Source organism: Hemibagrus wyckioides, linkage group LG29 (assembly GCF_019097595.1).
Source record: "Hemibagrus wyckioides isolate EC202008001 linkage group LG29, SWU_Hwy_1.0, whole genome shotgun sequence".
NCBI classification, from domain to species: Eukaryota; Metazoa; Chordata; class Actinopteri; order Siluriformes; family Bagridae; genus Hemibagrus; species Hemibagrus wyckioides.
Genome location: NC_080738.1, coordinates 5,026,885 through 5,037,336, shown reverse-complemented (window position 1 = coordinate 5,037,336; position 10,452 = coordinate 5,026,885). Strand labels below are relative to the sequence as shown.

The window sequence follows — 10,452 nt, the reverse complement described above, 5'->3', positions numbered from 1 at the left end:
TCTAACTGTTAGTCTCATGCGCTCTCTCTCTATAACTCTCATGTGCGCTCAGTTTCTCTCTCTCTCTCTCTCTCTCTCTCTCTCTCTCTCTCTCTCTCTCTCTCTCTCTCATGTGCTCTCTGTTTCTCTCTCTCTCTCACTCTCTCTCTCTCTCTCTAACTCTCATGTGCTCCCTCTCTCTTTTAATCTAACTGTTAGTCTCATGATCTCTCTCTCTATAACTCTCATGTGCTCTCTGTTTCTCTCTCTCTCTCTCTCTCTCTCTCTCTCTCTCTCTCTCTCTCTCTCTCTCTCTCTAACTCTCATGTGCTCCCTCTCTCTTAATCTAACTGTTAGTCTCATGCGCTCTCTCTCTATAACTCTCATGTGCTCTCTGTTTCTGTCTCTCTCTCTCTCTCTCTCTCTCTCTCTCTCTCTCTCACTCTCTCTCTCTCTCTCTCTAACTCTCATGTGCTCCCTCTCTCTTTTAATCTAACTGTTAGTCTCATGCACTCTCTCTCTATAACTCATGTGCTCTCTGTTTCTCTCTCTCTCTCTCTCTCTCTCTCTCTCTCTCTCTCACTCTCTCTCCCTCTTTCTTCCTCTCTCTCTCTCACACACACACACACTCAGTTTTGAAGAAGAGGTTTCACAAAGTCTCTCGCTCTAAAGCCCCTGTCTGGTGATGTCATTGAGTGTGTGTGTGTGTGTAGTAGTTTTGGGTTTCCTGTCTGACTCTCCCACACTGGATTTGTGTAATCTACGGGCGAGAGGATGAGCGAGGAGGGATGAGCAGACAAGAGAAAGGATGGAAAGAGGGACTGATGAAATATGACCTGAGTTCCTTTCTCTCTGTCATTTATTCATCCGCTATTCGTCATCTTTCCTCTCCCTCTCCCTCTCTTTCTCTCTCTCTCTCTCTCTCTCCCTCTCTCTCTCTCTCTCTCTCTCTCTGTCTCTGACAATCCTGGACATGAGAGTTGCAGAGCTCTTGCACTGGAGACTCCTTCCATAAAAATCCGTCGCTTCGCTCCATTTCAGCAAGCACATTTTCGTTACCATGGAAACAATACTGTATTAGAAATACGCCTGTTTCTCTACACTATCTCCTGACCGCAGATCACAGTTCACACTTTTCTCCACATAGCCTCTGATTTCCGCCGAGTGAAAGCAGACTCTCAGATCATCCTCCAGCTAATCACACCCTGCGTTTGCATCACTCCATATTGTTTTTGTTTAAATGTCAGGTTATTTTTTTTGGTGCACTGAAATCGCTTCCTGTGCACCAGCCACATCCTTTCACGCATTTCAGAGCGTTAGCACATTTCCTGGGTCTCGTCTCGTCACGTTCCGTGCCTGTCCGACTCCGTTGCAGCCATGGTGAGCTACTGCCCCATCTGCGGGAAGCCCGTCTACTTCGGTGAGTCCAGTTGCCTTGTCCTGTTCTTTTGACCATTTCACTTACTTCCTGTTTTAGCATGGAAAAAATAGGTTTTTCTATTCCTCTTTTTTTTTGGCAGGGGAAGGGAGGAGGAGGGGCATGTCAATTTGTTTATAATTGTTTTTTGAAAAGTTTATTTAAAAGGGCTAGTCCATGCTAGTTGCTTCCAACCGTTTCTCGAACCGTATTTCGAAGTTAAAAGTCTCAAAGGAAACAGGAAACAGCAATCTACCATAATACAGGACTCCCAGAATCACAGCAAGTCACTTTTCCCCAGACTAACCCGAACCGTACCCTTAGTAAAAGCTGGAGACCGATCCCAGGCTTGCGCTAGCGGTTGTTTAGCCTTGATTTTCAGCATGTGATATATCTCCTGCGCCAAAACCCTTTCTTCTTTGAAGCCGGGCTTTAAATATAAACTCATTTGGGTGGCCGATTGTAACTGACGGCTGAAATGACTTCATGGAACTTTCCACATTGCAATTCGAGCTAATTGACTGGACAAAAAAGCTTTTTATAAACGTTGGCTTATTATTGCATGTAGGCTGTATATGTGTGTGTATGTATATATATATATATATATATATATATATGAGACAGAGACAGAGATCGAGAGAGAGAGAGAGAGAGAGAGAGTATCTAACCGTTGTCAAATAACTCTCCATGAGTCAGCCAGTACAGGAAGTGAGCTGGAGGTTCGGGTTTGTGGCAGGAAGTGGATTTGGCTTGAGACAGCATAAGCGTGACAGAAAGAAAGAGAGAGAGAGAGAGAGAGAGAGAGAGATTGTTTAACCTGGCAGCTGCAAAGCTAAAAGCCATGGCTGCTTAAAGTAAAGGCTTCTCTCCGAAGGCAAGCTCTGCTAGAAAGTTCTGGAAACCCGCAAGCGACTCAGAGCCAGGGATGACTGGGACGACGGTTTCTGGCTCGGTCCTGTAATCTGTGTTCGAGAGTAAAAACAGCAGGACGTGTCGATCCTGCGTGAGAACGGAAAGCGGGCCAAGACGAAGGCCAAATGTGGACGTGAATCCAATCCAAAGGGGGACGTAATTTGGGAACGGTAGACAGATCCAAAAGTTCTAACACGCACTGTCTAGTTTCTCAACATGGGAGGACACCCTACAACAAAGGCTTTCCCTTTCAGATCCAAAGAGACTCTGCCTTACAGACCTAACTAGAACCTTCCAGCAACGGGGCAGTGGTGGCTCAAGTGGTTAAGATGCCAGGATTCACGCCCCGGCACCGCCAAGCTGCCACCTTAAGCAAGTCACCCAACCCACCCTGCTTCAGGGGGGCTGTATCATGGCTGACCTTACACTCTGATCCCAACCCCCAAGGATGAGATATGCGAAGAAAGAATTTCATTGTGTGTATGTGACAAATAAAGACAACATAACCTTAAAGGTTCTACACAAGACCTTACATCTGAGTAGGTCCCTTTGGGAATAGATCGCAACCTAGAACCATGCATAAAGGTTCTGTTATACTATGTAGAACCCAGAAGAACAATTGGTACAAACCCAGAACTATTAACCAGCCCAAATCTCTCTGATCTAGGATAGAACGTTTTGTCCTTCAATAAAACCCTGAAAGGTTCCATGTAGGATCATATAACAAGGGGGTGACCTTTCAAGTAAACACCTAAAGGCATTAACCACAATAATCCCCAAGTTTTCAAAAAAGTATGTATATGGTGTAGCAGGTCGGTCTCATGGCTTTGGGGTCAGGGGTTCAATCTGGAGTTCAGGTTACTGCGTTGTGGGTTTCTGCTAGGTTTCCTCCCCCCTCCCTAACCATGCCAGTAGGTTAACTTGTCTACTCTGTAAGGGATTGTGGAATAGACAAATGTCCAGAGCTCCAGATCCACCTCAACCCTGACCAGGCATTTAGCATTTCCAACAAAACATTACAGGATCTAATGTCTTTCCCATGGTATTCATTTCCACCTCCATGGTACTGGTTACCAGTCTGGAAGCAGCTGTTGATTCAGGGAACCAGTAAAGGTGTACTTTTATATACTCAGATGTCAGAGCCATGCCTGACCTCTTGTTCTGTGACTTCTTCAGGTGAGAAGAAGCGGTCGCTAGGTCGGGATTATCACCCGCTGTGTCTGAAGTGCCACAAGTGCAAAAGGCAGCTAACGGCTGGCCAACATGCAGAGGTACACACACACACACACACACACACACACACACACAATAAACCACTAACCCACTCACCCAAATTCCTTCAGTGTTTAATGCTAACTTCTTATATTGGGTTCTTACACGGTTCTTCAGAGCAACAAAGCCCAAAATCATTTCTGTAAATATTTTCTTCACACCACTCAGTAATTCCACACAGATGTTGCACAGATGTGTTTTAGCCACTGTCACCTATAAACACGGATAAAGCTTTATCGATTATCGAGGCGATCATTTTGTAAATTCGAGGTCTTTGCTAGCGCAGGTTGATGTCACTCAACCCCAAGCAAGCCCCGCCTTCCAAAATGGACTTGTATTAAAGATCATTAGTATGTATATATATAACCTTTATATAAAATATTTTATTTCTTTTTTTAAAAAGAAAATGGTCTTGTTTGAAGCATTGATATAAATTTCAGATGCTGGTCAGCGAATGATCATATAATTTAATAATAACCTTTAATCATTCACTTCAATCTAATGTGGTTTCTGGGTTCTTGTATAAGGTATGGAGGCATTACAGGCTTTTTCCTCATGGAAGTGTGTGTGTGTGTGTGTGTGTGTGTGTGTGTGTTTTCCAGCATGATGAGAAGCCCTACTGCACTAACTGCTACTTGAGAGATTTTGGGCCTAGAGGTAAATCTCTCTCTCTCTCTCTCTCTCTCTCTCTCTCTCTCTCTCTCACACACACACACACACACACACAAAACCTGTGCTGCACATTGCATAATACTACAAAATGGCACGCTACCACTTTTTTTTCTTTTGCGCTACCGATACTGAAACTCGATCAGCAGTCACGCATTTTTTTCCTTTGAAACCTACAAAGTTTTTTAAAAAATGCCACATACTTTCTATAAAATAAATAAATGTGTATAAATATAATAAAAGTCAGTAATTAAAAAAGAAAACTAAAAAAGACAAATATTTTTATAAAAAAAAATTAATTCACTTAAAAATTGTTTTTTAAATGTGTTATAGATTTTTTTTATGGATAAATTTGTCCTTTTTTCCCCCCAATATCTGATCCACCATTTTTAGCTGTTAGCATGATATCAGTCCTGAGTATGGACTAAGTAAGGTACCAAGTATCTGAGACTTTCGGCAGTATTTGCTAGGGTTTAGTCATGAGCTCGATCCGTCAGATGTTCCAGGATTCCACATATCCTTTCTATCTCTTTCCTCTCTCACTCATTCCTTCTCTCTCTCTCTGCAGGAACCAGAGCACCGGTGCCTCGTGCCCGTAGCACTGCTACCTCCTAAGAGCACACTCAACTCCAGCCATGTTCGCAACTGCTACCGTCATATTTATATCTACTAGATGTCCAGCTCCATCTGGTAGATCATCTCATAGTACCTCCAACTCCAACTGCTAGATCTTCAACAACTAGTTCTCCAAATCCAACTGGAAGATCACCAACTAATACTTCTCCAGATCCAGCTGGAAGATCACCAACTAATACTTCTCCAGATCCAGCTGGAAGATCTCCAATTAATACTTCTCCAAATCCAGCTGGAAGATTTCCAACTAATACTTCTCCAAATCCAGCTGGAAGATCTCCAACTAATACTTCTCCAAATCCAGCTGGAAGATCTCCAACTAATACTTCTCCAAATCCAACTGGAAGATCTCCACCTCCACCCACTAAATCTCCAGCTACATTTAGTAGATCTTCCCCTCCAACTTCCCATTCCTCACCTACTGCCTCTCCAAGTCTTATGTCCATCTCCACTGGCTACATCTAAATGATCTCTATCCCCAACAACTGGATCTATCAGATTTCCACCTACATTTGTTCAATCTCCATATCCAACTGCTTGATCTGCTTGATCTGCTAGAGCTCCAGCCAGATCTCCTTCTCTAACTTGCCAACAGCTGGAGCTTCATCTCTAGCAGTAAGGTCCCTTAGATCTGCTCCATCTCCATGTCTAATGGCTCAACTTACTGCAGATCTACGGATTCCTATTTCTATTGGCTAGATCTTCATCTCTCGAAGTCCATCAAAGACTGCCAAATCGAATTGAATCTAATTTGATGATTAGATTTTCATCCAACCAGTAGACGTACCTCTCAAACAACACAGATACCTGGATCCCCAAGTTAACCTGCTAGATCTCCATAACCGAGGGCCAGTTCTCCATCTTCAGCCCCAGTCTGCTATAGGATCCGCAAGATCTTCAGCTAGATCTACTAGATCTCCATTTTCATCTCTCTTTATCCTCCAAACGCCATCCAAAACCACAGTCTTCTTCCTCCACCTCCTCCACCACCACCCCCAACACCCCCATTCTGGATGGTGTACAAACATGGCCACAAGAGAAAACATGCAACATTAAACAAAAAGCGCTTTAAAGGTGCCTGTGCTGCGCCTTGGCTTTAGACGCTCCGTCAGATGGTTTCATTTTGGCCTCCAGAACCCCAGCGCAGGATTCCTTAATCGATTATTTCAAAACACGCTGTGACCTTTCTGTCTGCCGTCGATGCGTTTTATCCTCCGCAAGAATTCGCAAGCCCCCTGCTGTTCATTTAGGCAAATTATTAATACGGAGGGAAAAAAAACCCAAAAACAAAACATGCGGACAATGATCCCTATTGTGGAGTTTAGATATTGAGCTAAAGCTGACGTCGCAAACGGACAAGCTTTTTATTCCTCGTTAGCGTCTTTTAAACTGGAAATAATGATTATGTAAAAGAATTCGCTGTGTGTGAGTGTGTGTGTGTGTGTGTGTATGTAATGTTTCGCATTAATAAACATTATTATTTCTAACACTGTGTGAGTCCATGTATAAAGTTGCGTGATGAATTTATAAGGAAACAAAAGTAGGCTAGCTAGCTAGCAAGACTGATGCTAATTCATAATGAGATCTCCAGCCAGCGATTATGGCCATGCTAGTTTCTTTCTTAGCCGGTTTACTCACGTGCTAGTTTGTGAGTTAGCTTTTATTTAGTTAGTTAGTATAACTGCGCATCTGTGCTAGCTAGGAATATATCTAATGGCGGTTTTTGTGGTGTTTGTGGGTGTTTAGCTAATTGTGTCACAGGAATGCTAGCATATTTCTTTCAGGAATTAAGGAATTAAACACTTCAGGAAGAGCAAGGAAGTCGATTCTTTCCCTCTCTGATACCACAGCAATCCCACTTGATTTAAGAATAAGGTGCCATGATTTTTTTATCCGTTTATTGTTACAGTCTCGAGCGACGTCCACAGACGATTCAATCTCAACAGGAATGATCTCAGGTGAGCGTCCCCGTGCCGTAGATGAGCTCGTTAACGCATTCACGGCTTCATCCGGCCCATCGTGCTGCTTGTAATACCACCGAATCGTTTCCATCAGAGAGTGAATTATTACCCAATCTAATATTTGATCTGTCAAGACGGACCGTCCCGGGGATTTAACGCTAAACATATTCCGCGGGTTAATTTATTGGGTTTAGCCACAAAGCAAATGTTGATAGATACAGTTAACGAGGTCGTGGTGTAATAAAAGGTACTCTATATTCATATACACGCACAGATGTCAAATAGAATTTGGCAATCTGGAGCTCACAACCTCTTACACACTCATCAGCTGTAGTGGGAAAGAGTGTGTGTGTGAGAGAGAGAGAGAGAGAGAGAGAGAGAGAGAGCGAGAGAGAGAGAGAGTACTTTGGCAGGAGAGAATCTTCACGGTGCCAATCTGGTCTGCTGGAATGTGTGTGTGTGTGTGTGTTTTCATGTGAGTTGGCAGCTTAACATTAGCTCTGGCAGACTTCCTGCTGGAGACCTGCTGCTGGTCTTTCTCTCTCTCTCTCTCTCTCTCTCTCTCTCTCTCTCTCACACACACACACACACACACACTAGAACAGAAGAACGTGCCTATGTTCTTTGAATATGTGTAGGCTGTGTAGACGTGCTGGTAAAACGCACACACACACACACACACACACACACACACATGTACACATCTTATTCCAAAGTCAACCTTGCGTTGACTTTTATTCAAGCATGTGGGGATTATTTCAGCAAAGCTTTCATGCAGTGTGTGTGTGTGTGTGTGTGTGTAGGGTTCCCCACAGCACTGTGTCTCCAAACCCACCCCCACCTTGACAGGTCACATGGTGTGTGTGTGTGTGTGATGCCAGCTGTCTCATTTGCATACGCTTTTAACTGCACTACAGATCTCTCATTACAGAGAGAGAGATGGTCGAGAGACAGTAAGGATGCGTCCATCATTGAGCAAAAGGCTAATTTGGCATCCAAAGACAAGTCTCTGGCTGGCACACACACACACACACACACACAGAGTGATGCCCAAAAATAAATACAATTATATAGACTGTATAGAAAACATCTCAGTGTCTAGTAGCAGTAATAATAATAATAATAATAATAATAATAATAATAATAATAATAATGGCACCCCATCTGGTCTAAATTCCCACATCACTCCCAGGCTTCCACGGCAACTCTGATCAGCATAAAGCGCTTGCTAAAAAATCTAACAACAATCCATAATAAAAAAAAAAGATAAATAAATGAGTGAGTAAATAAATAAATAAATAAATAAATAAATAAATAAATTCTTATTTATATTCCAGTATTTTATAAACACATATTTAAATCCACAAAAAAAAATCCACAAAATTATGAACAAGCCATTTGGATTTAAAAACAAAATCATTAAATGTAAAATTATTTTTATTTTATTTTATTTATTTATTTTTATTAAAAGCCTGACCAATAAGTATTATAATATACACCGATTTTATCTTATGATCTCTTCTGCTCAAGTGAAAAAGTGTGTGTGTGTGTGTGTGTGTGTGTGTGTGTGACAGAGATCTTAGTCCTTCAGCTGTAAAGATGTCTCTTAGGTGTCAGACGTGTGCCATGTGACATACGCATATATACATACATTTGTATATCAATCAGCATAAGGACGCCGTATTAATGCAAATGAACGCTTTAAATATGCAGCGTATGCAGCGGCGCTCGGGTCATAATCGCGTTTCACACAGCATATGCCTGCCTCTTACATGTTCCTTTGGCTAAATTAGCCGAATTCCTGATCCCTCCACTCCGGGCTGTAACGCGCCCTTGTCCACTTTCCCCCTTGACGTCTAAGTGCTTATCAATTACAGCACAGAGGAAATAGGTGTCTAGTGAGGCGCGGATCAATCCCGTGTAACTGAAGTGATTTCCTCTGTGCTTTGTTTCCTTTGCACCATCGCCAGACCCTAACGCTAATCAGTTAGCTTGTTAACTAGTTCCCAGATTACAAAAAAAAACTTTACTTTAGAGTGATAGAGAATCATTATCGCTGACTGACGTTTTCCTCACAGGGTCTCTGAAGGCACGAGCGCTCGAAGCTAACGGCTAATCTAACCAGAAAAAAACAAAACAAAAACGATGCTGAGCGACTTCGTTAAACGTGCGGAACGTTTCTTTTGTGAAGAGTTGAATTTGTTTTTGCAGTTACTTGAAGGGAAAAGGCCGGGTTTCCTACAATTCTGTTTGAATACTAAAGCACCGCCGCATTTAGCGACTGCTTCTACGCTGGAGTTCTCATTACTGTCACGTTAACGCAGAATTTGATGGCAATCATTCGTTCTTAGGAGATGACGTCGAACCCTGATCACGATTAATTATTTCTGAGGATCGTTCGGTTTTAAAGTGCGCTAGCAGTAACGGGGCGTGACGCCGGCTTAGCACACATCCGCTAGAGGAATAAGGAAAATACGCCAACGTTCCAACAAACCAGCAACTCACTTGCTAAACACGTCAGAAATCGTTGAATAAGAGAATATTTCATGTGTATCAGGATGTTTGATAGATTTGATCTGGTTTTCTGTGGTAAATAATCAGACTGTTGTCTTTTATTTGCTGTGGAACGGCGCCATCTGCTGGACAAACACATGAATTTACGGCGTTAGGTCTTTATTTTTAATCACCACATCAGTTTCAATACGAACACGAAAACCTTATCGAACGGTAGATGTCTAAAGAAACGCTTAAAGAGGAAAAAGAAAGAAAAATAAATTCGCTTCTCAGCTTTTTTTACACTGAAGATATGATGCTAATGTGGCTAACAAAGCAATAGTAGCCTCAGAAAATACAGCTCGACTTCACCTACACAAACACGTTAACATAAACCACTTCCTGTTCTTTCTTTTTTTTTTTATTCATATTATTGTGTTAAAAATGATTCACACACAAGTTATTTTTTATTTTATTCTCATGCTTGTGTGGCGTGACAGGAAATTATTTCCTGAGGCAAAAAGTCATATGACTTCAAAATGGAGGCTGCCCCCCACTTTCCCTTTTGTTTAATATTTTTCAGAAAAATCGAATAAACAAATCTATAAAATGAGTTCTGAACAAAGCTAAACTGGTAGTTATAACAATTCCCAGACTTTGGGAATCAAAAACCATTAGAAAACAAATCCTAAAACAAAAGCAAACACAATGCTAGCATTCAGGAAACTTCCATTATTAGCGTTGGTCCAGTTGCCTTCCTAAACTAAAGTAAAGAAACGAGCTTAAGATCCCCAAACATGTCTCAAGAAATTTCAGCTGGTGTCCTTCGTGTCGTTTGAAACTTTATTTCAATCCAAGTTTGAAAGTTTGGTGCAACTTGACTCATAAATAAAGTGATTTACGAGGTTAAAACTGAACCTCAGGCCATTTAAGAGTAACTTGTTCTCTCCCTGTATATTTGTTAGTACAAAGTTTAAGGTTCTGCACCAAAGAGGTACTAATGGTGGGGTCAATCAATTTCACTAACGAGTCTCTAATTAGCACGGCTCTTCCTGATTGGACGATGAGCCCTATGTCAGTTCAGATAAAGAAGCAGCTTGTGGAGGCTGTTTGTTG

At 42.0% G+C, this 10,452-nt stretch overlaps 1 protein-coding gene across 1 annotated transcript; it reads left to right on the top strand.

Annotated features, from left to right (window-relative positions):
• Positions 1–1,239: 1,239 nt before the first annotated feature.
• On the top strand, positions 1,240–6,339 carry zgc:195282 (uncharacterized protein LOC100192223 homolog). Its single transcript, XM_058384054.1, has 4 exons — positions 1,240–1,399; positions 3,485–3,579; positions 4,183–4,237; positions 4,818–6,339. Exons 1-4 carry the CDS (start codon positions 1,357–1,359, stop codon positions 4,862–4,864), a joined length of 240 nt encoding a protein of 79 aa, XP_058240037.1. The 5' UTR covers positions 1,240–1,356; the 3' UTR covers positions 4,865–6,339.
• Positions 6,340–10,452: the final 4,113 nt, after the last annotated feature.

Coding starts and splice junctions, on each gene's coding strand:
- zgc:195282 (XM_058384054.1), top strand. CDS start 1,357: ATGGTGAGCTACTGCCCCATCTGCGGGAAGCCCGTCTACTTCG. Junction 1,400..3,484: donor CGGGAAGCCCGTCTACTTCG/GTGAGTCCAGTT, acceptor TGACTTCTTCAG/GTGAGAAGAAGCGGTCGCTA. Junction 3,580..4,182: donor CGGCTGGCCAACATGCAGAG/GTACACACACAC, acceptor TGTGTTTTCCAG/CATGATGAGAAGCCCTACTG.